The sequence below is a fragment of the Artibeus jamaicensis genome, unplaced genomic scaffold, assembly GCF_021234435.1.
Source record: "Artibeus jamaicensis isolate MK-2021 breed Jamaican fruit bat unplaced genomic scaffold, CSHL_Jam_final contig_1015, whole genome shotgun sequence".
NCBI classification, from domain to species: domain Eukaryota; kingdom Metazoa; phylum Chordata; class Mammalia; order Chiroptera; family Phyllostomidae; genus Artibeus; species Artibeus jamaicensis.
The window spans coordinates 11,662,965-11,690,215 of NW_026521194.1; the positions used below are offsets into that span (position 1 = coordinate 11,662,965).

At 38.2% G+C, this 27,251-nt stretch overlaps 1 protein-coding gene across 1 annotated transcript in view; it reads left to right on the forward strand.

Annotated features, from left to right (window-relative positions):
- BARD1 (BRCA1 associated RING domain 1) overlaps positions 1-26,867 on the forward strand; it is a 64,300-nt gene extending 37,433 nt beyond the window's left edge. The window contains exons 6-11 of the mRNA XM_037163572.2: positions 620-792; positions 8,244-8,352; positions 14,668-14,800; positions 15,318-15,410; positions 23,546-23,643; positions 24,625-26,867. Of these exons, the coding sequence (XP_037019467.2) occupies positions 620-792; positions 8,244-8,352; positions 14,668-14,800; positions 15,318-15,410; positions 23,546-23,643; positions 24,625-24,957 (939 nt within the window). The 3' untranslated portion in view covers positions 24,958-26,867. The remainder of the gene's footprint in view (positions 1-619; positions 793-8,243; positions 8,353-14,667; positions 14,801-15,317; positions 15,411-23,545; positions 23,644-24,624) is intronic.
- Positions 26,868-27,251: the final 384 nt, after the last annotated feature.

Here is a 27,251-nt window from a genome sequence, read left to right on the forward strand (position 1 = left end):
TAGCGTCATTAGACAAAGAAAGACTTGCACGTGAGATATCTTTGAACATTCCATAGTTACCGGCCATGCCATTCATTCCGTAAGCCCTTTTGAGGATCTGTTCCATGTATTTCTGTCATCATTGACACCAGGCACACAGTAATCTGTGTATGTGCGGGAACACCACCTACCTCACGGCCATCCACCCGATTTAGCAAATTCTATTCAGCCTTGGAGAATTTCAAATTTTATGCATGATTTGGTGTTTAAATACTTTCTGAGTTTTTCTTTCTTGTTTTAAATTTCTTATTGTAGAATAATTTAGGAGCTACAATAGGTTTAAAGCTACATTTTCTTCTAAAAAAAAGAGCTCTTGACCTAAAGCTCAAATGAAAGACATCTTTTTCGATGAATTGCATAGATCTTAATCATGATGTATCTTATCACAAAGATTATTAATAGTGGCTTTGACTTTGTCAACAACTTATGGCCTGTACAAGTATTTAGGTTAAAGAACCAATGTACTGACTGTGGCTCTTACTCGTTTTTATAAAGTGTGGTTTTATAGTACATTTAGCTTTTTTTATTACGATGATATCCATTGCTCTTCCTCATCACTCTTTTCTTTTTTAAAAATCAGCACGAAGCCTGCAGTCATGGGCACCTGAAGGTGGTGGAGCTGTTACTGCAGCACAAGGCGCTGGTGAACACCACTGGGTATCAGAATGACTCCCCGCTCCACGATGCGGTTAAGAACGGGCACGTGGATGTAGTCAAGCTGCTACTGTCCTATGGAGCTTCCCGGAACGCTGTGTGAGTAGTGCGTCGCGGAGACTTTTGTTCATTGACGTGAGTTCCTAGATCAAGGTCTGGGATGAAGCAAAGAGTTTATTATCCAGTTGATGGCTCACTTCTCCTTCAGAACTAATGTTAGATGTGACCTTTAAATTCTGGATTTACAACCAGCATTCTTGCCCTTTTCATTCATGATACGTATTTGAGGGAAATATGCTCTTTTTATTCAGAAATAGTTATACAATTTATTTTGGAAGCTTTGACTTTCTGTACAAATTTAGCTTTTATATTCTTTAGATTGATGAATACTTTTTAATAAGAAGCATAGAAATAACTACTTTATATTTTTTTCCTAATACTTCTGAGTTGTTTTAAATATTCCATTCCTCTTCTGCTTTTTCTGCATATTTAGAATAACAACAGTTAAAATATGTAAGAATTCAGATGTTAGGCAAGGGCAGTCAAATTATTTCTTTTTCACATCATTCAGATGAAGCTCTGGGTCAATTGCTTCGTGGGCAGCGATGTGTTCGTGGGTCTTGGCTGCTGCATTTTAAAGTGTTATTGTAAAGATTGTCAAGCAAGTGCTGTATGTGGGTTTTATATCTTTAATCTATAACTTGGTTCATGTCTCCTTACATATTATTTTAATCTTTTCAGATAATGAGGTAGTTGAAGTGAAAATACAAGGATCATATCTCTGTGTCCCCATTGCTTCTGTAGGTTTGAGAGGAAGATGCAAAAGGTCAGGCTTGCTCTGGTTACAGAAGCAAATAAATATAAAATGCAGAGTTCCTAGGCTGTAATTTTTATAGTTAACCATATAACACAAATTAATTACGCAGGGATGTATTATACCTTGGTGCTGTTAGTTTCCGTAAGTGTGTTTAATATTCGTGTCATATGTGAAAAGATAATTGGGGCAAAGTCAGGAGATAAATATTCTTAAAAATCTTTCTTTTTGCTTTGCACACACGTTATATTAGATCCATATACAGATACAGACCTAACAGATAAGAACCTCTTGTGGGTGTAGCAAGTGATTTGATAAAACAAATGGTTGCTTGGGTCAGGTGAAATAGAATGGTTTCTATTCTTGGGTTGTTAAATCAGCCATGACTACTTTAATGAATGGGGCACTGGTCAGGGCATTAGGGAATCGAGCTTTTATTTGTGACTCTGTTACTGACTTTATAGCCTCAGGCAGGTTAATTTCTGTGCCTTTGTGTCCTCACCTATAAAACATGGGTGCTGTCTGTTACTTTTCTGTTTCTTCAGAGCATAGTGAGGATTAATGAGCCAAAACACAGAACCTGCCTTGAGGCTTGCACACCACAAGTCTTCACTGCACTGTGAAGCTTGTTAATACACAAGGTGTGGGCAGGAGACAGTGCACCTGCTTTCGCAGGTGCCCTCTCGGGTGGATGTGTTGGTTTCAGTAGGTTTACCTGGTGAAGTGGCAGATAATGAGAAAAAGATTCTTGTGTTCCATACTTCTTTGTTGTATGGGAATATTTCTGTTGATACCTGTTCAAAACTCCCCCGGCTGGCTGTCCTTCCTCCTCACTACCTCCTTTAAACAAACCCCGGTGGCCAGAGTGAACCTGAGACAAGGGCTGCCAGTCCATCAGAGCCATGCTGAGTGAATGCACAATATCAGAGGCTGCTTTTTTTAAAAAAAACAGATATGTAGTTTAGGATTTGGTTCTTCGGTCTGCCATTAGCAAAGTTTTCCTTGGAAGGATGTAGAATTCTTAATTTGAAAATGTTATATGGACCACTGGCCCTTTCAGTTGCCTTACCTTATTTTAAAAAAATGAATCTGCTACAGCAGAGATAAGTTGTTTTATAGCTTTAAAAAAAGTGTTGCTCTTTTGAATTTCTGTGCTTTTTCCTGCTTCACAAGCCAAGCCACTTGAAAGATTAAAACCTATGTGCTGCGATTTCATGGTTGTTCATAAAGGATTTCACTCATGGACAGTCTCCTGCCAGTTGCAAGAGACTTAACATTAGTGAAATGCCTTGTTGCTTATGTGTGTTTGGGATTGAGTGGTGTGTTTGTGCCAAGTTCAGGTTTAAATTTGTCCATCTTTCCCTTCTGCCTTTCAGTAGTGGTCCAGCTCATCACAGGCACAGTTAGTTGTAGGCAAGGACCTAGTATGACACTCTTGAGGGGAAAGGATGTTAAAGGGTTATACTGTATTCCGAATACCAATTTTTTCCTCAGTCTTAGTGACCAAAAAGAGCCCTAGTGAAGAAAAGTTTTCCAGGGACATGTAGTACATACTCTGTCTTTATACTTATACTATACAAATTATCATTGTAAAGCACCCGTGAAGTATATTATGAAGTTGGGGAAAGTGAAGAGGGTCAACACTACACATGTAACTTAATCTTTCAGACATGCAAACCTACCTGGTCATGTTCATGGCTAGCAGTTACTGAGTTTTCAGCTTTCACTATCTGCTAGGCACTGATTTACATGCTTTTTGGTATATAAATTCATTTGGTCCTCACAACAATCCTATAAAGTAGGTTGTATTATTGTTCCCATTTTACAGACAAAGACACAGACAGAATAGGTTAAGTAACTCTTTTCAAGAGTCACACAGCTACGCATTGGCAGAGCTGGGATCTAAATTCAGGCCGTCTGATTCTATGGCCCCGGCTCGTAACGCTTTGTTGATGCCATTCGTCCGTGTGGGGAGCTCGGTGCTCAGGGGGTTTTTTTGCCCTTTGGATAAAGTTCAACTCCAACACCACTCTTTTTTTTCTTTCTTAATCTGACCACAGCTTACATTTCCAGAACACCCCCTTTCCCCTGTGCCTTCTGCCTCTCTCTTCCTCTCCTTCTCTCTCCCTCCCTCCCTCCCTCCCTCTCTTCCCTCTCTCTCCCTCTCTCTCTCTCCCTCCCGCCTCTTTTCTTTGTCTGTCTTTCTTGCTGTTCTCTGTTTCTTTTTTCAGTGTTCTAATTCCCATATTAGCTTCAAGGCCTTTGCACACACTTTCTTCTCTCCTGGGATACTTGTATCCTACTTCTCTACCCCCTTCTTTTCAGTCTCCTTTCATGTCTCAGAAGTTTTACCAGACTTTTTAAGTCCTTCCTATTTATTTCCCCTGCTTTGTCTCACTGAGCTCTGTGAGGACAGAAACTGCCTTTCATCTCGTTCGTTCTTTAGTGAGTGAAACAGTTCTTAGAGGTACTTGTAGAGTAAATATTTGCCAAGCTGGTTACCAAATGATATTTGTAACTCCCCCTATGTGTATATATATGTACTCATTCTGTGTGTTTTAAATAAATACTAATTAAATGATTATTGATAGTCCGGGCATATGTGTGTTATATATATTAACATATACAGTCATTTTTACATAGAACCTATTGACCTCTGTCAGTAGCGATGATTCTCTAATACTTCATAGCAGCATTTGACAGCAAAAACAGTAACTTAGAAACATGTAGGTCTTCTGCCAGGATTTTAACATAGGTTTAAAATCTTCAATCATTATCATTAAAAGTTTTACATGAAATATATTTTCAGAGTTACAATGAAAAATCACAGCTAAAGGAATAGAGCAGGAATACATCAGTGGGGAAAACTGGTAAAGTTTCAGGTGTACTGTATTGTGAAGAAACAGGGAGAAAGCTATCTTTTTGGTTAGTAATTGTGTAAAGTATTTCTGTAACCAGAAGAATATAATTTTTAGGACTTAGTATAGATAAAGCACATTTTCTTTCTTTCTTTTTTTTTTTTTTAGATAAAATATCTGTTCAAATCATTTGCCAATTTTTTTAAAGGATTTTATTTATTTATCTTTAGAGGGGAAGGAGAGAGGGAGAGAAAGAGAAACATCAATGTATGGTTGCCTCTAGTGCTTCCCCTGCTGGGAAATGGCCTGCAAGGAACTGGCCTGCAACCCAGGCATGTGGCCTGACTGGGAATTGAACCGAGATCCTCTGGTTCGCAGGCCTGTGCTCAATCCACTGAGCTACACCAGCCAGGGCTATAAAGCACATTTTCTATGTAATCATTTGGACTTCACTGAATTGTAAGAGGCTTCCTATGATAGGGCATTAAGAGCACTGAGTTGTAAAAAGTGGTGCATGTGACAGGTGTTCATACACTGTTCTGCACGACAGGCGAATTCCTCAGTGAAGATGCTGAACACAGCCTTCGTTCAGTGGGTGTTTCGTTGGTCCATAGAGCTTAACGAATGCTGTGCTTTCTGTGTTCACAGCCACAGCTGCTTTTGTCTTCAGTGTCCGTCGCTTTGTGCCTGATTATTCCACCAGTTTTCCACGTCGTATTTGGTCCTGCGCAGGAACATGCAGTGATTAGACCCTCCAGCCTTAGAGGCTTTCTTCCATTAATTCCATTCATTTCAACAGTCCTGCTGAAATGGTTATACCCTCCACAGGTCCTTCACATTCATCCACCAAATTCCAGTTTCTAGTCTAGGGTTCAAGGCCATTTTGTTTGCTAATTTGTATTCTTTACCTTCTTTGGAATCCATCTCATTTCACCTCATTACTTGTCCTTTGGTTTAAACTTGATCAGTTTTATACTTATCTGTTGAATGAGCATTTGTCCTCAGCAAAGATTACAGCAAGGATAGTATTTTCTAAGTTTTATGTATCTCCCCAAAACACCTAGTGTACATGGTAAGGCTTTAGGTTAAAGTATGCCAGAAAATAGAGAATGTGTTATATTTACGAATATAAAAAACAAACAGTGCATAAGGTCCCCTGGTAACCTTTTCCCTTGAGATTCCTGATGTTTACCCTGAGTCCATGGTGTTGTGGCAGCATATCTAGGGGGAAAACTCCCTTATGCAATAATGGACAATAACTGATACATCACTGCCTTCAGTTAATGAGCAATCACATTGATGGTCCACTGTGCATGTGTCATGTGACTTGACCTCCATATATTAGCTATATTTAAAAAATAAATTTAATTACAGTTTTTTAAACTGATTTTTTGCACAAAGTCTGTAAGCAAAGTATTAGTCCATTCAAATATATCATTATGTGAAAAAAAAGTTTTATGACTTTTTTTGTATCCCCATTATAAAGGATAAATCCTGCATGGGCCTTGTCTTCCTTTGCTTTGGGTTTCTGGAGGTGCCACTTCAGTCTTGTGTCTAATTGCAAATTTTAGTGGTCCACGACACGGCAGAAACATGAGGAGATTTCATAGGCTCCATCGCCCATGGTGCGGGGCTGAGGTTTAACCGGTCGTCTTCCAGAGGGGAGCATCTGTAACCTGCCATCCTCCAGTTCATTAAGAGCACAGGGGACTGGGTTCTAGTGCATTGTGTGCACATGGAAGCCGCCCCTAATCTAAGCAGAGAGACCGTGAGTTTGAAGGCCTGATGAGATAGTAAGCTTTGTGTGGTGAGGACAGTAAATGTAAATCAGAATCCTGCTAGTCATTTTATGAAGCAGTTCTTCAGACAATAAAAGCGCCTTATAAGACCATTGTTCTACTTTAAAGTCCTCTCTAGCTGTTGCTCATGGTAAGTACTGGGAAGTACTTTCATTAACTTTTTTTTTGTTATAGTGGACTTCATTTGTATTCGTGCAACGTAAGTATGCTACAGTTACTATGCCTTGAAGTGCATGTGATTGGGCTCTTATATTTTATTTCTTTGATGTGTAAAATCTATATTTCTCTTTGTTAAAAATTCATTAATGTATATAGTGTTTTTATGGCATGTAGTGCGACTTTTTTCTTTTTAATTCATTTCTGCACATGGTGGGTTAAGACATAGAATGTCTTGGTTTTTTAACTCTCTGATTTCTATTTTTGAATTGTCATACTTACAGAGTATGTCTGTGAAGAAATTGTGTATTTGGTGTATGAGCATGATAATTTAGGGAAAGAAATTGAGAAATATTAAGTACAGTGATGAGATCAGCTATGTCTGAAGTAAGTTGAGATTGTTCTGACTATGTGGGAATTTACTAAGACCCAGGTTCCAGGATGATGGCTCGGGCCAAGGCTGTAAATCAGACAGCTGAAATATAACCGGTTGTAGTATACCTTGTCTGGGAAAAAAAGACTGTTGCCAGAGAGAGGTTACGCATTACTGGACCCGAGCATAAAGGGGAATCCAGGGACAGAAATTTATCAGTGTTTACCCAGCACTGTCCCAGGAAGAAGTGGAGAACAGGACCTGATAATCATGAATGGCAGTCATTAGAGAAACATTTGCTGTGGGTCATTTTTTTTTTTCACTCCACTAGCTTTCCTTTTGTGTTACCATAACAGCTTTTCTCCAAGGTTACTAATGACCTTGTCCCTAAACTCAGTAGATGCTTCTGTCTCTTGCCCAGGTGTCTCATCTGTACGCCCTCCATGCGGCGGCAGAGGTGGTACCTTCCTCCTCCCACTTCCCCTAATGTTTCACTCTTTCCTTCCAGATCTTTTCTTATGCATTCAGTACAGTTGTAAAAACTGGTATTATTCCAAGTTTATCATTGTGTATCCTTTTTCACACATTGCATTTTCATGTGAACTTTAGTGGCCATTACAGGGATATACCATAATCTTAAAAACCATGAAAGATTATGAAAGAAGTGCCCATTTTAGAAAACTTTCTGCCATTGTGTAGTACATTAAAATAATTTTGGAACCATGTGTAAGGAAGTGGAGCAGTAGAAAAGGGTTGTGTAGTTTTTACATTTTACTGATGAATGAAAGACTAATGACGGGCAATAATGAACACTACTGTAATGAACAAGGAAGACACAAGAGTAAGCCAAGTCCAGTGGAACCTTCTCTGTTTTCTCATCAATGAAATAGCAGGGTTGTACTCTGTCTCTAAAGTCTCCTCCAGTGTAATATTCTGTGACTTGTGAATTAGCACAGGGTGAGAAGTCTATATCAGCTTGTTCTCAGAACTGTTCTGGTTTGTTCCTGAGGGCTGTGATTACTACAAATTATAGTGTACATACATGTCAAAGTTCATTTAAAAAATCTCCTGTTTGCTACTCTATTAAATTGTCATGTGGCATTAACTTTCCTTGTAGTGGATCCAAGTACTTGTCTTGTGAACTTATCTAGTTTCTGTATTTGTTTATATAGGTCACAGAGCCTATAATTGCACAGTAAATGACTTATTTGCATTTAAAATATCACATATAGTGATTAATGCTTATAAAGCTATACTGTAAAATGTGAATATGAACACAGTGTGAAAAAATTCATGTGTAAATAACAATATATTCCATTAAAAATATACCCTGTAATGGTCCAGTGTCAAATTAAAATTTCACCTTTTTTCCCTCTGAATTCAGCAGCTTGTGATACTTGATCCTTATGCTTCGTGTGAATTCTGAGTCATTTATTTTAGTAAATTAATATTAAGGAAGTTGAAAAAATTATTTTGCTAGTGCATCTATTTAGTTAGGAACCAAGTCACATATTTTATTTACTTAAACCCATATGTACTTTTTCTACCAGTAACATATTTGGTCTGCGACCTGTGGACTGTACCGAGAGTGAAATTGTGAAATCGCTGTTGCTGCTACCAGAGAAGAATGAATCATCATCAACTAGCCATTGCTCAGTAGTAAGTATGGATTTACCTTTGTGAAATTTATATCTTTTTATTGAAATTGGTTATGAAAGGAGCATAATGGAAAAATTTCCAGTTAGCAAATTGCTTTTATTCACTGAACAGTTGTTGAGTTCTTTCTGTGTGTAGTTATTGTGAATTTGAAGACAATTGGAATAAATGTATCAACAAGTATTTATTGGGGTCCCCCCATATATTAGGCAACATTCATGCACAATAAATATGAAAGATAGCAACTCCTATTCTCAAAGAGGTTACATGCTAGTGAGAGAGAGGAAACAGACTGTAAATTTGTAAGCTAATGTAAATAATTCCAGGAACTTACAGATGAGTGGTGTGACGGAGACTTTGTAGAGTGTAATTCAGTAGAACTAGTGGGCTCCAGAAGAGACACCGCTTTTTATTAAGGTGATTGAGGAGTGCTTCTGAAGAACTGATGTTTGATTTGACACCTGCATGATGAGAGGAGGCAGCCGGTGGATACCAGAGGACAGGTGTTCCAAGCAGAAAGAGCGGCAAGTGAACAGGCCCCTCCGTGGATGAGTTTGTCATGTTTGAAGGTTAGAGAGAAGGTCATTATTACTGGCAACCAGTGAGTGTCTAGGAGTAATGAAAAAACACTGAAAGGCTCTAAAGCAAAGAAGTGACATGACTTAATTTATGCTTTAGAAAGGTCACTCTAACTGCTTTGTAAGAGAGACTGGGGTGGGGGCACAAATGGAGATTACTGATGACTTTTATTGTGCAGGGTAGAGATGCCATGATGACTTGAGTTAAGGTAGCATTGGAAGTTAGGGGAAGTAATGAGGTCTGGTATATATTTTTGAGTGAATGCCAGCAAAATTTTCTGATGGATTATTGATCAAGTGCGGGGAAAGAGTAGAATTGGCATGACTATAGCAATGGAGTAGTTGGGTGTTACTATTTGCTGCTGTGGAGAAGTGTTTAACAGGCAGTTGGAGATGTGAGCCTGAGCTTAGAGAGATAAGAGCTAAAGTGCAGAGAATGCCTGTTCCTTAGAAATCTATAGTTTAGTGGGGAATACAGATGTAAAAATATTTATTACACATGCACTAAATTCATAATAGAAACCATACAGTGTACGGTAGAACCAGGCAGAAGAAAGAAGCTACTAACTTCAGGAGGAATCGGGTTGCTTCATAGAGACGGTGGCACAGAACATGTCTAAGACCTCTGTGAAGCCTTTAAAGGTTAAAGGCTTTAGTGAGGTATCTGATAGAATTCTGTTGGTGTAAAGAATTTTTACAACTCAATAACACAAAAAAACCCAATTTGTTAAAAAAATGGGCAGAGAATCTTAATAGACAGTTTTCCAAAGAGTAATACATGTGGCCAACAGACATGAGAAGATGCTCAGTGTCAGTAATCATTGGGGAAATGCAAATCAGAACTACAGTGAGAATCACACCTGTTAGAATGGCTGTTATCAAGAAGACAAGAAGTAAGTGTTGGTGAAGATGTGGAGAAAAGGGAGCACTTTACCCACTGTTAGTAGGAATGTAAATTGGTACAGCCACTATGGAAAATAGTATGGAGGTTTCTCAAAAATTAAAAACAGAACTGTCATACGATCCAGCAATTCTGCTTCTGGGTATTTATCTGAAGAAAACAAAAACACTAACTTGAAAAGCTATATATCCACACCCTGCATTCATTGCAGCATTATTTATGACATCCAAGCTGTGGAAGCAACCTAAATGTTCATTGGTGGACGGGGCTGGACATTGAGGGTACTATGCTAAGTGAAATAGATAGAGAAAGACAATACTAATACTGTATGATCTCACTTAATGTGGAATCTAAAAGCAGCAAACAAAAATCTCCTACAACCATGTCCTCCAGGATACGGAGAACAGATTGAAAGGGGTTCAGAGAGATTGTAGAAGTTTCCATCACAAGAAAAGAAAGTTTGTAACTTTGTATGGTGATGGATGTTAACTACACTTATTGCGGTGATCATTTTATGTCGAATCATTATGTTGTACACCTGAAGCTAATACAATGTTATATGTCAGTCATATCTTAATTAAAAAAAAAAGAATGTTATTAGCTGTAAATAGCAGAAAACTTTCATTCAAATGCTTAAAGATAATCTCAATATAGGGTAGCTTTCCACTTGGTTAGTTCAGCAGTTAAGTGGCTGCACCCAAAACCCAAATTCTTACTGTCTAAACTTGGCCATCCTCAGCCTCATCCCCACTGATCTCCCCCTAGTGGTCATAGAGTGATTGCAACGCTCAAAGAAGGGTGAAAACCTCTCCCAGAGCCTTCTAGTGAATTTCCCTTATGTCTCTCCGGTCACACAGTTGGTTTTGACACACATCATGGTGGAAGATTGGGATGTTTATAATGTGTAGGAAGTGAGGAATGGATGTTGAGCGGACAACCAGTGTTGCCCACTGCAGTCAGATATATAGGTAAGGATGTCAGTCCCAATATAAAGAACAGCAGCTGAGAGAGACAAGGAAGCATAAAGGCCCTTGGAAATTTGAGAAACTAGAGTTGAGTGTGAGGGGAGCATATGGTGTGTTAAAGAGGAATTGACAGTGAAGAGCTAGGTTGGGATCAGGTTGTGAAAGGCCTTCAGTTCCCCCATGAGGAATTTAGACTTGATTTCCCTGGTTAATGGGGCACTCTTAGTACTTTCTTATTGGACTGGGACAAGACTGAGGCTGGTTGGCAGGAGGCCATTGTGGTGGAGCCCAGGTGTGCCGTGTCAGGGCAGAAGTACAGGTGGGGGTGTGTGATGGGGAGGCTAAGAGGGTTTTAGGGAGAGATGGATGGTGGACTCACTTTATTTAGCAACTGCTCAGATGGGGGAAATGAGAGAAAGGGATATGTGGACACCTAGGACCATTAAGAGAAACTTCTTCTCTAGTAAGGGCAGTGGTAATGAACTAGAAGAGACCCTAGAAATTAGGTTAATTTCCTCATTTTAGAAATGAGAAAGTTGAGACCTAGAAAGGTTGTGATCTACCCAGGGTTAATCAGCCATAAAAACATTTTTTTTAAAATGGATCAGTTAGAACACAAATTATTGAAATCTTAGGTCAGTATTCATTCATTCTAAGCATACTTAACAACTCTAAATTGGCACTTATTTTATTCATTTGAACTTGAACTCTTCTGGCAGAACATAGCATAACTAAGTTGTCATTTGCCAACATCCCTTTTATGTAAAAGCTGGAGAAAGATTATTTTAAATGTGTCAAAATAAAGATATCTTTATGGTATTCTTGGAATCTGAGGCTATTAATGCCGTTCAGAAAAGAGCAGAGTGATTATCCTCCTACCAATTCAACTATCCAGGTACTGTTGTGTCTTTATTAAATGTAGAAAACCTGTGCTCTTTGCATGTCACATGGACATAACCGGTGGATATCATTATTTATTATCTTGATGGGAACTACTTGACAAAGGAAAGAAAAACGAATGATAACAAATTCTAAGTTGAAGGGGTTTTTCTTTATGAGATATCTTAAAATCAGATCTCTGGGATTGGCCTTCCTCCACTCACTCCCAGACTCCACTCAGTCTTTTTCAGTCACATGGGCTTCTTGCTGTTTTTTGAATCCACCAAACATGCCCCACTTGAGGTCCTTAGAGCCAGCTCTTGGCTCTGCCGGGAATAAATGTGAGGAAGCAGATGTCCACATGGCCCCTTACTCTCCAGATCTGACTTCACTGCAGTCCCACCAAAGAGATCCCTGCGCTACAGTATACTGACTAGCATCTTGCAGTGCTGCTTACCTGGTGTTATTTTTATTTCATTGGTTTTCTTCTTCCCCAGCGAGAATATAAACCATCTGAGGGTAGGCACTTGCCTCTTCTGTCTACAGTAGCCCCTTCTCCGTAGTCCCAGCACTGAGAACAGTGCCTGACAAGGAGCGGGTGCTCAGGAGTGTATGTTGAATGGATGAGTGACTACGGAGGGTCCTTCCTAACCTGCGCTTGCCCCTGAAACAAGCGCCAGTGCTTGGGGGCTGAGTCTGCCATCCTTCAAACCAGGGACCTTTAAGCTATCAGGAGGTGTCCTGCAGAAGGGAAGGGATGAGGTGTGGGTGGCATTTGAGTTCCTCTACTTCCCATTTAGAAATTTTAAAGCACTTTTGAATTAGAGAAGCATTCTTTAAGCCAAAGACTTAAAAAGCTGCTCGCTGTGTTCATTTTGTGACTTCTCTGCCCATGATCCCTTTTATCAGCATGTTTATCTTTTTTCTTTCATAGGGTTTTTAAACCCTATTCTTGATACTCATTAAGAATAACTAATTCATCTAAGCAATCATTTCATATCAAATTATCCTTTAAATAAGACTTTAATGCTAGTGTACATAGTATGTAATTGCTATAAAATCAGGGTATTGAACCAGTTGAGATGGTTTTTAAATGTCTTTTGAACCTCGTGGTTCTGAGACTTCTGCTTATTCAACCAGATGTCCCTTACTCCCCTCCCTTCCCCCTGCTCCCCGTCAGACATGGAACCTTGGCAGAGGTTGGATTTATGTTGTTTGTTTTTTAAAAATAGTATTTCTTAACTGAGGAAAATTAGTGCCAGTTTCTGTTTTTTTAGTTCAGATTTAGAGATTGTGATAGCAAAAGGCTTGACCCACTTTGGTGTTCTCCTTGGGTTGGTAGAAATAGTATCATCCTGCATTTAAAATTGATATATTTTCACTCTTATATTTTGTGTAGAAAACTAATGTACCTGAAGTGGAGTTATATAACTTGAGAAGTAATATGTTCCAGTTAGAGCTATTTTATGGCACTTATTTGTATAACTGACAAGAATTATTGAAATACTGTTTTTTAAAATATAACCATCATGTAGTAATTGAACAACCCATAAAGTACACTAGTGTTAACAATGTTTAGTGTAGACAATATTTACACTAAACATCTAACAGTGTTTAGATGTTAAGTGTACATCGTGTTACTCAATGAACAGGAAAGATACGTGGGCGGAGGTGTGGCGTAAATTGGTGTGCACAGTACGTCCCGTGAAAGCATCCTTGTAGCTCGAGCTTAGAGCAGTAAAAGTAATGGAACATTGCAGTTTAAAAAACTTTTATGAAAAATTTAAAAAATGTCTTGTATATATACTTAACACACAGTAGACTCTCATTTAATGTATTTCTAGTGAATGAATTATTGAGATCAATCCATTTATGGATGTAGCCAACAACTTAGATGTGGTATTTTAAGGCATCAGACCAGATAAATGGTCACCACTCTGATAGGTGAAGCGAATAGATAAATGCCTGCTTCCAGGAATCTGCTTGCTGAACTGTTTCACTCCAGTTCTTCAGAGCTTCAGGGTCCCGGTGTCCAGCACACTTACATACTCACACATGGAGGAGGGCCGCTGCGTCTTGTATTTGAAAATCAGTGCAGTGCTATGTTTGGCTTTTTGTTCTTTAGTACAGTTGATTTACCTTTCCCCTCTTCTTTTTGCTCAGTCTTTGTTGTTTGTTTGTTTTTATCAGGAGCTTTCAGCTAACTCTCATTCCAGTTCCGCTTATTAAACATCTGTTGGCTACTACTGGGTACACTATCCTGTTTTTTCTTTTGAATCTTCCATTTCTAATCTCTAATGCTACCCATTGATGACCAATGTATTTTGTCTTTTTTTTTTTGTTCTGTGGTACAGTTCTAAGTCTTTCTATTGAATTGAAAATGCTAGTCCTTGTTCATAGAGCACTTCTTTCCTTTTCATGAGCTGCATTGACTTACTACTGTGGAGAATCTGATATAACTTTTGTATTCTTTTGTTTATTTTCATTTTCTGTTTCAGTGTTAAAAATTTGTTTCTGTCTTTGAGATCACTCTGTTCAGGAAATCTTTGTGTTTTTTGATTTTTCACATAATCTCAGTTTAAATAGACCAAGTTCGAGTTCAACTCTACTAAAGTAAGTTAGCGGACGGGAGATAAGGAATTGATCATTTTAACTGGCTATTTTGGGTTACTTAAAAAAAAAGGCTTATTAATGACAGAATGAAGTTGCAAAACCCCAAAGAGACCCAATTTAGAATCAAGGAAACAAGGTGGCTTGGGTATAAGGAGCTATCCCAAGTAACGTTTTAATTGGGGGCAGTAAAGAAATAGGAAAATAATTATTTAAATAAGTTGATCATTAAGGTTTTGAGTGATGATTCAGTAGAAATTGTTGGGAGTTAGTAGGTAGGGTAAGCTAAGGAATGAAATTCAGGCTTACATCAAGCAAAGGTCAGTTTAATATCCTTCTCTAGTCTTTCAATGTTTTAACACTGGTATTTCTTTTTTGTTAACAGGTGAGTGCTGGTCAGCGTAGAGATGGACCCTGTGTACTCATAGGCAGTGGGCTTTCTTCAGAACAACAGAAAAAGCTCAGTGACCTTGCAACAGTTCTTAAGGTTAAAAAATGTGCTGAGTTTGACAGTACAGGTGAGGATTATTTATTTTTGGTGGGAAAATATTTAAAATAGGTAATTCCTTTGTAGAACTCCATTGGGAAGTGGCTGTATACTTTGAATCTTATAATCTAAAGTATTTCTATAGTTATAAACTACTTACAGCCTTAATTTGATTAGGAAATGTAAAGTTTAAAGCTTTGCCCTTAGTTTAGGATGGAACTATATTGTAGAAGAGCAAATTTATGACTTTGCTAGTGACAAATAAATTTTAGTGCATATAATGCTTTCATTCCTCAGTTTCAATTTGAAAATAAAGGAAAAAATGATTTATGCTAATGTGGTTTTAAGATATTTGTTTTATGATCTGTTTTTTTTGTAGTTGTGCTTAGGCTAGAGAATGATACTAAAAGAAGTTTTATACCTGAGTATAAAAATTGTTTTTGAAGAAAATTCATATAAAGTGTAGACTGGTTATAAAATAGCAGACTAGTTAGAGAATTATTTTGGTTCACATCTCTGTTTCTTCTGCTGCTTTTTTTGTGTCCTAGTAACTCACGTCATTGTTCCTGGTGACACAGTTCAGAGCACCCTCAAATGTATGCTTGGGATTCTCAGTGGATGCTGGGTCCTGAAGTTTGAGTGTAAGTGTTGGGTTAGGGAGAGTCACGAAACGGAGTGAGTAAACTAACTTCCTTTTTTATACTTCACCATTGCCGAGAATTATTTCAAGAATTTATACCAAATTTCTTATCCGGAGTTACACTTCATTTTTCAAAAGCTTGTCATATTAATGGTATCATTTTGATATTCTTGGTAAATGGTGACATATTTGTTCTGGTTTTAAAGTCTTTTTCTATAATACTAACTACTTTAATAAAGCATAAATGGATTATGTTGTAGACTTTTAAGCCCAAGCAGTTCATATCGGTGTTAAATGATACGTTTACCTTTAATAGATGCATATTTTAAATAACACTGCTGTGGAACGAAAGTAGTTTATTGCTTTCCCTCTGTGATGTCTGAGAACTTATGTGAACACCCTTTTGCCTTCTTAGCTAATGTGGTGCATTCTAGGAAGCTGCTGGGAAAGCCTGACAGCTTGTACCACCTGGCTGGGGGCAGCTGTACCGCTGCGGTCCAAATCTCTGCTGAACACATATCCCCATCACCTGCTTCTGGGTCGTGGTCAGCCAGCGCCCCCGTGGGAGCTGCCTTCCACCTTCCCTGCTCTTGTCTGCTTTCTTAACCTTGATTCCCCTGGGGCTTAAAGACAAATAGGAAGAAAACTCACACAGGATTGTCTTCTACTCTTCAGCAGCAAAAGCATCTACTTTGTTACAGTGGCTAAAATAGGACAATGGATTGATTTTTTTTATTAACTAATGGTTTAAAACAGTAAGGGTAGAGACAGAGAGGAGGCTGACAGCTCTTGGGGGCAGGGTGGTGGGAGTTAGGGGTGGAGAGATCGAGGAAAAAGGACTCATGGACGTGGACAGCAGTGTGTGAACCGTGAGGGAGGGGAGTATAAGGGGAACATATGGTAATGGGAAAAAATACAGTGGAAAATAATAAGAATGGTGATGGAAAAGGAATCATAGGAGGAATCTTACGATGATACAGTTTACTATCTTTGATCTTACTAGTGTTTACCTTTTACAAGGCCACACGTGTAGTTAAATGATAAATCTACGTACACACGCACCACACCTCACACACACACAACACGGGTACACATATAACTGAATCTGCTACGTGGAGTGCATCGATGTGAAGTTCTCGCTTTGGGCATTGTGCTGTAATAGCATAAGATGTTAACATGGGCCCCTAGAGGAAGGTGCATGGGACTTCCCTGTATATTTCTTTGCAAATTCCTGTGAAATCTATAACTGTTTCAAATTAAACAGTTAAAGAAAAAGGAAGAGTGCGTATTTTTAATGAAACTTTTTAAGAAGCAAATAATGGATCAGAATTAGTGTTTTAAAACTTCATTTTATGGCTTTGTGCTGTGAAGGCTTATGGTAGAAATGCTTGATTTATTATTAAGATACTCTTAATTTAATCTGTCTTTTGAAGTTGACTTGGTTTGTAAAATTGTTTCCTTTTAGCAGTTGGTATTCATTTCCCTTTTAAGTGTACCTGTCCCCCGTCTCGGGATGCTAGTTCCCACGATGTGTTCCTGTCCAGCCAGGTGGCTGTGAGCAGCAGAGCACTTCCTCTCTTCTTTCTCACCGGGCTCTGTTGTTAGTCTGTCCCGGTCATGATGAGCTCGAAAAGTATGATAAGCAATTTGATAAGCAGCAAGTATGATAACCGTTTATGTCAGAAAAAAAGTTTTCCTTTCTGTCTCACTCTTATTTTTGCAGCTTTTCCCTTTCATATCTGTGGCAGGTCTTACTGGGTCTCAGTGTTTAAAAAACTGATTTAAAATGGTTTCATGATTTTAGATGCTTCTGTACTGAATCTGTGTGAGAAATGTTGCCAGTTGGTTATAGGAAGGAATGGATTTTCATAATAATAAGGTCTCAATAATAAAGAAACCATGTGGGGTTTCCAATATTATGGCATTTACCACTTAATTTTGAGTGTATAGTTCTTCTGAATGTGATGAACTTGCATTTGGTTACGTGTACAGGCTACATGATTCATGTCCATAAAATCTGCCTTCTTTAAGAAATGGACATTTTTGTCAATTTAATGGTTTGGCCATGTCATTTTTATAGAATCACCGATGGACTCAAGCTGACTTAATAGTGTGCTATTTGGTGATTCTCACAGTAGTGAATAACATATTCTAGTATCAGTGGTTCTTTTAGGATAAAGGGTGGATAGAATCTCCCATTGAAGTTCATATCCCCATATTTTCTAATATAGAGTCCAAAGAGAAATTAACATCCTTTGATCTAATAAATTCTGAGAATTTACCCTAAGCAAGTAAAACCAATAAAAGAGAAAGACTATTTCTGTTGTTATTTCTTAATAGCAAGAAGTAGGGAGAATAAACCCAAATATGAGAGAATTAAGAAAAGTTTGAAATGTTTAAAGACATTCTCTGAAAAAACTTAAATTTTTGTATGACTAAGACTGTAGTATTATAAAAACAGGGTTGTTTTAGTTTTAAAATATATAGAACAATTATATCTTTACTTTAAAAATATATAAATGGCCCTAGCTGGTGTAGCTCAGTGGATGGAGCACGGGCCTGCGAATCAAAGGATCTCGGTTTGATTCCCAGTCAGGGCACATGCCTGGGTTGCAGGCCAGTTCCCAGCAGGGGATGCACAGGAGGCAACTATACATTGATATTTCTCTCCCTCTCTCTTTTCCTTCCTCTCTAAAGATAAATAAATAATACATATGTATATACACATATATATGTATATGTATATAAATGTGTGAATGCATACAGCAAAGAAATAGTCAAAAGAAATGGTGGATTAATAAGTAGGTACCTGTTTATTTATAACAGTGTAAGAAACGGTGCCTGTTCAATGAAGTGCAAGTTGTTTAGAAGGCAGTTCAACTTCTCAAATTCTGATAAGGATAACTTTTTCATAGTCTTTTCCAGACAGTAGTCGGGCAGGGCAGTGGGTGCGCCCGTCTCGGTCAGGGGACTTGGACCCCGTGTGTGTGTCTCTTCCATCCGACGGCCAGGTCAGTGGTACCTGTGGTACCTGCCCTGCACACCTAGCAAATGCAAATGCATCTTGATACGTGGTTGTCCTAATGAAGAGACACTCTTCCATAAATATTTGAACTGTAAAGATATGACTGAAAAAGAATACCAAGTATGAGTTTTTTAAATTATTTTTTTGTTTTGTTTTTCCCTCATCATGTACCTCCCTCTGCATGCCCCTTCCACTCCCACCCACCCCTGCAGTCGTCTGCCATGAACGTCGAAGTTATTTTATTAAGAACATTTTCGGACATTAGATCCAGTTTGGTCTTTAACCACATCTGTAAAGAGAATGATTTTTATATTATTACTCATAAATTGTTTTAGAATTGCTATCTAAGTTTTTCCTTAAAAAATTCTATGATACAGTAATATATTTTGTGATGGAATTTGACCTGTTTCTTATATGCATTAAGTAAAACCAGCACAATATACTATCATATGAAGACATACGTTTTTATATATCAATATGTTTATAATTAGAATGCTGGCTTCAACGTATCCAGAAATGACCAGTTGTTAAATGGTATTTATGTAGAATCACGAAATCTAATGGCCTGTGACAGTTCTCTGTGATGTCCCAAATCTGGATGTCTGTGCTGGCGTGATGAGAGCATTTAGCTTTTATTTCCCCTTTTAGCCTTTATTTCATTGTTCTTTCATTCTTTACTATGGAATTTCACAATAATGTGTTTATTTCCTCTTTCTGTTGCCACCCAGTTATTCAGAAATTGATGTGAATGTAAGTTGTTTTTTTCATTTTCTTTTGTCATGGGTTTAATATATTTCCTCTAGTGATTTTCTTTTTTCTAAAGTTCAGTGATATCACATCCTGTTTAACTAAAAAGCCTAAAAGTGAAGCATTTAAAAATAAGTTCTTTTGTTTTTATAATATCAGTGTTGTTTTTTAATAGAGGGAAATTCTTCAATTTTTTTCTAATATGCTGTTGTTTTAAGTTACATAAGTGCCTAGTGTAGATCTAATGACCTTTATGAAGACTTTTCCTTTGGACACAGAGTGATGTTTGATTCCATTTTAATTGTTTTTTGGGACATTTGGTGTTAACTGGGAGTGGTACTTAATTGTGATTTTTGGTGCTGTTTCAGCTCCAAAACTAGATGTTTATGATGGTACGAGTGGAGCATTTAGCTTTCATTTTACTGCTTACAGTAGCTGCAGAAGAATAACACTTCATTAAAACATGGGTTCATTTATTGCTCTAGCTTTTGAAAGAAGTGAGCAAGTTCTGTGGCCTGCCATGGTGGGTAATTTCCCCCTTGGTACGTTTAGCAGATCTTCATGCTGAAGCTTTATTATGGCTTCCTTGTGTTCTATAATCATTTGTGTGTAGCAGTGGATTCAGGAACCTCCCTTTTCCTACTTCATCCCATTTGTATGATTCTTTTTCTCTTCTAAAATGACAAAAAGCTACCAAGCTTAATACAGATCCATGAAGGTCATCGCTTGTTCATGCAGCTAAAATGAAAACACACACCTGTAGTTATATAGGTGTTTATGAGGTAGGGGGTAGAGTAGTTATTGGAGATTTAGAATAAAGAAATGCCTTTCAGTATAGTACAAAGTTCTTTGAAAAAAAATTATTGTAACCCAGAATCTATGAGCTGCTTTAGTATGCAAAGATTCCAGGTTTTGCTGAAGTAGCCAGAGCTACCTTAATGACTTTGAGTTAATAACTTCAAGTTAAGCAGTACTTTGGGAATGGGGCTACTTACCCATATATAAAAAAAAAGTAATACAATCAGGCCAAAGGAAAGCTTACCTGAAATGGTAGACATGATCAGGAATACATCTGGGCTAAAAGAATCTCTTACTTTAATAAGATAAGTAATTCCTCTATTTCTGCACAATGATAGCTTCAGTCAAAATCTTAAAATATAATAAAATGTAAAAAGTAAGGAAGGATATAAAGCATAGTTTTATAAGGATAGTGACACATTTTAAGGTGTATACGTTCTGGCATATGCAGAAATCTGTGTTTACATAAATAGCGTAACTTATTCATGTAAAGTGACTTCAGTTTGGAAATTAATAGCTGAGAAAGCTAACAGGTGGTTGGTCTTGCACATGCTTCCTTCTCCCAAAAAGAATAAGAGTATCTTTGTGCTCAGCTATTTTAGTGGCAGATAATGGAAGAAAAAGGACTTTGTTAAGTACATATGATGACTGTATTTTGGTTAAATTTTAAAAAGTATCTATCGAACAGTGACCTATTTTAAGATATTGATATATGTTACAGTATATATACATCATCCTTTAGATGAGTTTCTGAGTAATGAGTTTCTGAGTAGGAATATTGGGAAAATTCTGGCATTTAACACGGAAATTAGGCTTAAGTATTCTTGTTGCAGGTTAACTTTTATTGGGTAAATAAAACCTTAAAATATTAATCTGTTATTTAGGCAGGTTCATTAGATAATGTTTTGGCTGGGAGATTCTTCCATTTCCTTGATGATGTTAATGTATTGACATTTAAATTGCTGAAAGTTTATTTGAAAGTATTTCATTCTTGTTTTTTTACTCATTTAGTCAGTACAGTTTACCTCGAGAGGTTCACAAAGCGTTGATGTGAATTCGTAATTATCAGAGAAGTCTACTGTGCAGCAGGTCTTCATTATGAAACTCCTGGGGTTCAGATTGGAGTGGCCACTCTGGCAGTGGTTAGGAAATGAAGGCACTGCATGGCCCCACTGGCGACAGAACCCAGTGCATGTTCTCCCCCTTCTCCAAGGGAGCCAGCAGTTTTCGGTTTTTGCCATTTCATATACTCTGGCTAATCTCTTAAAAATTAGGATCCTCCTATTACTCGTATATTAACTAATTATGTGATTTATTGTAAGAGGGTCACAATATATTAAATCTGAGTAGGGAATGCCTTGCATTTACTAAGATGTTTGTTAAAAAATAATAAAGAATAAAGATTACAAAATAATACGTGTCTTCAAACTGTGTGGATATGTGAGTTCTCATTTCACTTGTCATGGAGAAAGTTGCTTAGATCTTTTAGGACTTAGGTTTCCTTTCCTAAGAAAGGAAGAGGCTGATTAGATGCAGCATCAAGGAGTTCCAGCATGGCAAAGGACCAAAGAAGATGACTTGTGTGGTTATGTCCAGCATACCCACTTTATTTTTGTCTTTAAATATGATTTGCGCTTTCCTGTTCATTGCCGTCTCCGCAGCTTCCTACCAGTTTACACCAGGTTCCTCACAGCTGTGTGGAATCAAATCTTTGCAGACATGACACTTGCAGCCCTTGGACTAGCTGTCACCCCAGCCTTTAAGAGATTCTTCGTATTTCCTATGTTATGACAGCAGTTCTAATGGAGCACTTTGTTTTCAGGGGGAAAACACGCTATATTTGCTTATTTAGTTGGTACTTGGTGGCCTAGAGAGCTGGCACATTGTTACTCAGAATAAGAGAATTTCGGAGGAAGGCATTCTTTTTTTTTTTTATGGATACTTCCAGAGTTTCTTTATTCATATATAGAGAAATACTAATAAGTAGATTTCTTTTTTATTTTCCCCTATTTTTTTCAAAAAGTATCACATTTTATATTTTTCAGCACCTAGATTTTTCACTTAAGAGGAAGGCATTCTTCATGCAGCTCAGTAGTGGCTGCCCTTCTGGCTCCTGCCGTCTCATTTCCCCGATGCCGAGCTTACCTTGTGCTTGTGCCAGTTAAAGCTGCATCCTTTTGAGGTACTGAAGTCAGCACATTACCAGGATGGACAGACACCATTTTTGTACGCTTTTTGGACAGTGAATAAAACAATAATGGCTAAGAAGCATAAACATAGCCCGTTGATCTGCTTCTGTAGTTAGACAGTAGCCATTCACTTCCCTCTGTGAACACCGTAGGAGCGCTCAGTGTTGAATCCTTGGCTTTACTGGCTGGCCTATTGACCTGTTCGTTGTCTAAAGATTCTGTCATGAGTGCTCCACAGGTATCATTAGGAAAGGAGGTTTAGACGGGGCTCCGCGCTGGAGGTAAAAAGTAGAAGTAATAGTTTCCGTGTAAAATAATGAGTTTGAAGTAAGTTGGTGATTTAGCCAGACTGCTGATGCTTTGGGGGGTTAGTGTTTACTGTGAAAACAGTACATGATGTAATGTGAACACACTGTTGCTAGTAGGGTACTTTGACCTAGTCACAAATTCTGTGAGTGAATGATTATTAAAAATTATAATATTTGTAAAATATAATTTTTACTACACAAAAAACAGTCATTTTCATAGAACCATGATGTTTATGATAAATTAATGAGAAGAATAGGATTTAGAATAGGATTCAGCATAGCTAACTTGGCCAACTATGATTCTTGTGCTAAGAAATTAAGTGTCACGGGGCAGGGAGTTACAGGTAAGCCAAGTTGGTTTAGTGTGGAACATGCATATGCATTAACAGCCCCAAGTCAAGAAAAAATTCAGTCTCCTGACAAAGCTCTGCTTTTGGAGAGAATGGAGTGTTGAGTTTCTAAAACCTCCTTGTGTGTTCAGCAGCACCTTTGAACATCTCAACTGAAGCACCAAGTCGTTGCTGGAGTGGTGATTTCACTGTGTACCTGTCAAACCCCAAACACGTCTCGGGGTCTGCTTATTGGTGATTTTAACCAGTATTGTGGAGCCCCTGTTCGGCCAGCTGAACTTGGGGCAGTGGACCAGAAACACTTCATGTCAGATTGCGTGTAGTCTAACAGGAGATTAGACATGACTGTGAAAACAAGCATGCAGATGATCACCATTGAAGTTCAGATAGATCACTGTGGGCTCAGCTAAACCAGGGACTGTTTACTCACCTTCATTTTGATAATTTAGGTTCGTATTTGTGAAACGCTGTATTGGTTTTGGTTTTCAGCAAGGAAACACTTTTGTTAGTGTTCAGTACTACTTCATTGCTCAGTCCTCTGAAGAAGAGATTTCTTATGTTTTCTTACATATGAAAAGCTCATTTTATTACATTTGTTTTGGCATAAAGTTTCTATTTAGAAACACTACTCATGAAGAAGAAAAAACAGGTGAATTGCTTACTTTCAATGAGAAAGAAGTAATGCTCACTTGACATTTATTTTGCTTTTTTTTTGTCAGGGGTGAACGCTTGTCTACAAAGCAGAGAATGGGAGCAGGAAGAGAAGTTTGAGGTTCCTGGAGGACCCCAGAGAAGCAGGATCAACAGAGAACAGCTGGTATTTCTCTTTTTTGCTACTTTCATTGTTCTTATTCTGTCTGAATATTATTATCACCATCAGGAAAAACTTCCCTTCAGTGAGTACAGGTGACTGATTAAAATTTTAATTGTACTTATTTCAAACACTTGGTTCTGAGAGATGATCACGATAAGCAGTAAATTCCAGAAGGTGATAATTTCATACCGTTAATGTATTTTTGGCATCTTGAACATTCCCATAAACCTTTCAGAATCTGAGGTGAGTCGTAGTTGCAGGAAGTAACTTGAAAGAAGACTGACAGCTGCTGCTCGGATTTAGTTACCACATGTCTTTACTGCCACAGATTGCAGTTGTGATGGATAACAGTCCATTGTCTTGCTGATGTACATTAGAAATGACAAATTTTCATGCAAGGGGGGTCCGAAACTTTCCATTCATAAAGCACACAGGAGTGTGTTTCATAGGTAATTGGACCCTTAGCCGTGGCTTCATAATGTACTGTGCCCCAAGGAATATGCCTCTGACCACTACAGGCCACACGGCCACTCGGTGGCCCTGACGACCTCCGGCTGGTACTGGCCAGTGTCCTTAATGTGGGCGCACAGGACTAGATGATGGTCCGCAGAGAAGGTGCGACTCCTGCCATCTGAGCCCGTCTCCCTGAAGCATATGTCATATACACAGCAGTCCTGGACCTTCAAGTCCTGTTAAATGTGAATATACCTTCTGACAAAAGAAGTTTGATGAACAGTTCTGGGGTTTTTTTTTGTTTGTTTGTTTTATGCAAAACACCCCTAAAATCTGAGGAGAGTGAAAAGTACCAGAGGTGGTTGAATGGGGAAGTTTAGTACACTTCGTTCCCGCACCTCTTTAACTGCGTAACTGCTCATGACCATAATTCTAATTCCCTCATTTGTATGCAGTGTTCTAAAATATTTTGATCTGCTTTTCACAGGTTTTTTGTAATCTTTTTTTATTTTTAAAAAATTTTTATTTTAGTTGCCAAAGCTGTTTGATGGATGCTACTTCTATTTTGGAGGAATCTTCAAACACCATCCAAAGGACAACCTCATTAAACTCGTCACTGCAGCTGGGGGCCAGATCCTCAATAGGAAGCCCAAACCTGACAGTGACGTGACTCAGAGCATCAACACAGTCGCTTACCACGCCAACCCAGACTCCGATCAGCGCTTCTGCACACAGTATATCATCTACGAGGATCTGTCTAATCATCGCCCAGAGAGGGTCCGGCAGGGCAAAGTGTGGATGGCTCCTTCTAGCTGGTTTATAGACTCTGTGATGTCCTTTGAGCTGCTCCCTCTTGACAGTTAAATACTGCACCAGAGGAGCCTTTCTGATTGAACCTCTGTTCACTGTTTTGATCATTTGCATTTCGATAGACAGACTCATTCATGTATTCTTTCCTGGAATTAAAAATATCTTATGTCAGATTAGGAATTTATTCTGTGTTTACCATTTAAATACTGAGTTTGCATTGAAGGATTTTCTTTTTAAAACTGACATATATTTTGATTCATCATGTCTTTCTACTCAAATTATCAGCTATCAAAGATTAATGAGAGGGTATTGGAATTATTGCTTGATGTACAAGTGGTATCATTAATGCCTCAGCTTTGTAATGTTTTTTGATGAAATAATCTCTACTTGCCACCAGCAAAAATACTTGTCATCCTTTAGTAAACAAAGAATATTATCAAATAACTTATTGTGGGTTTATCGTAATGAAAATAGAGTACCTGGCCTACATGTGTTACCATAGGTATTAAATTCTTCTCTTGTCTACAGTTGTATTTCATTTTACATTGTTTAGTTTTATATTATTTACTTGGATGTCTCCACCTGCGTTTTTATGTCTTATTATTAGGAAATCATGATTGGAACCTTAACATTGTTTTTTGGTTGTAAAAATCAACATTGGTTCGTGGCACATTTTTATCATATACTATTGCTTATTGTGAACTCTCAGTGTGCTGCTGTGTTTACATACATGAATACATACTTCAGGCATTTTCTCTTAACATATTTTAGTGTCTATATTTCTTAAAGGGTCTCATCAGACTCGCAAATTGTCAATAAAATGTTGGTAAATTAGGAGGCAGTCTTTTCTGGTAGACTTTTTGCTACCTATTGCTAAAACAACTTTTTATGGGTTTTAATTTCTTCCTTCATAAAGGTTTTTTTGTTTTGTTTTTAATTTGTAGATTTCTCTGGAGGCAGAAGTTGGGGATTACTTGATTTAGAACAGATTGTATCCAGCTGATACAAAAGGCCGTAACAGTAAGTTTAGAGGGAGGCGAGGGAAGGACGTGCTCAGAACCTCGGGGCAGTGGGCGGGGCACCACCTGAGGGCAGGGAGGGTCCTGGGGCAGCGGCGGCGGAGTGTTCCCCGGCAGATTCCGTCCTTTAAAAACAGTTTTAAAGAAGTCTTAGAAATGGACTGTTCTTCTGAGAGTGAGGACGTGGGCAGGAAGACTCCGTGAGACCTGTCGGTATGGTTACTCCGGGGCCAAAGAGCACAGTGGGATGACCCCTGGCAGAGAGTGCACAGTCTAAAATTAACGGGCATTTCAGCATCTGTTCATCTGAAAGTTTGAGATTCTGCTGGTTCAAAATAAATTTTACTTTAATTTCTCCTTAGATGTGTTACTTTTCCATATCAAGAAATGTATTACAGTAATATACTGCTGACCCTGACCTTCAGGGGCGAATTAACGCTGAGATACTTTCCAGCGGGTAATGTGTTTGTCCCACATTTCATTCTGATGGAGAATGATGAACACCATAGCACCAAGCACGTCCGAGGGGTTAGCTAACGTCTGGGCAAAATGCAAGACTCTGGGATCGGGGCTGTTGTTTTTGATTTATACCTGACTTTTCATCACTTTCTATGAGCTCATTGGTCACATTCCTAGACAGGTCTGTGTCTGTTCCCCTGATCCGAGTCCCTGTTTGGAAGAACACCTTTGGGGGTGTTGCTCGCTTTCATTTATTCCTTTTCTTGGCCTGTCCCCCTCCCTCTTTGTCACATTTTGTGCTCCACTGTTGAGCAGCTTTATTTTGGGTTATTTTAAGTATGTATTTTGACAGCAGTTGATTGATGTCAAGCCCTTGAAACTTGTACTTTATGCATATATACTTGTAATTATTTTCATTTTTCAATCATAGATTCAAGCTTGCTTTTATTTACTAAAACCATTAAAAGTTATTTGTATTTCAGTGTCTTCTACAGAAGTGTTTTATTCTGTGCTCCTGAAGAACGAGACTCAGAAAGACCTGGAGGACTCTTTCAACTGATAAAAACTTACCTTTTTTTAGCTCTAATGCCTTTTAATTATTTTTGGATAGAACTATTTCTAACGTATATGAGATACATTATTTATTACCTTAAATCATTTTTTTTCTGAATACAGTGTAACCGTGATAGTTTGGAGTCGTCATTGCATACAGTTTTGTAGATAAGGGTCACCATTTATTTGATCTGTCTTGCTTTCTTTTGAGCCTGCGTTGTGAAGGTTGCAATTGTGACCTCTCCATAGACGATGGTTATGTTTCGGGAGGTTTGGAGTTTCCTGTAGGAATGAGATGCATCCCATTCCTGTGGGCTG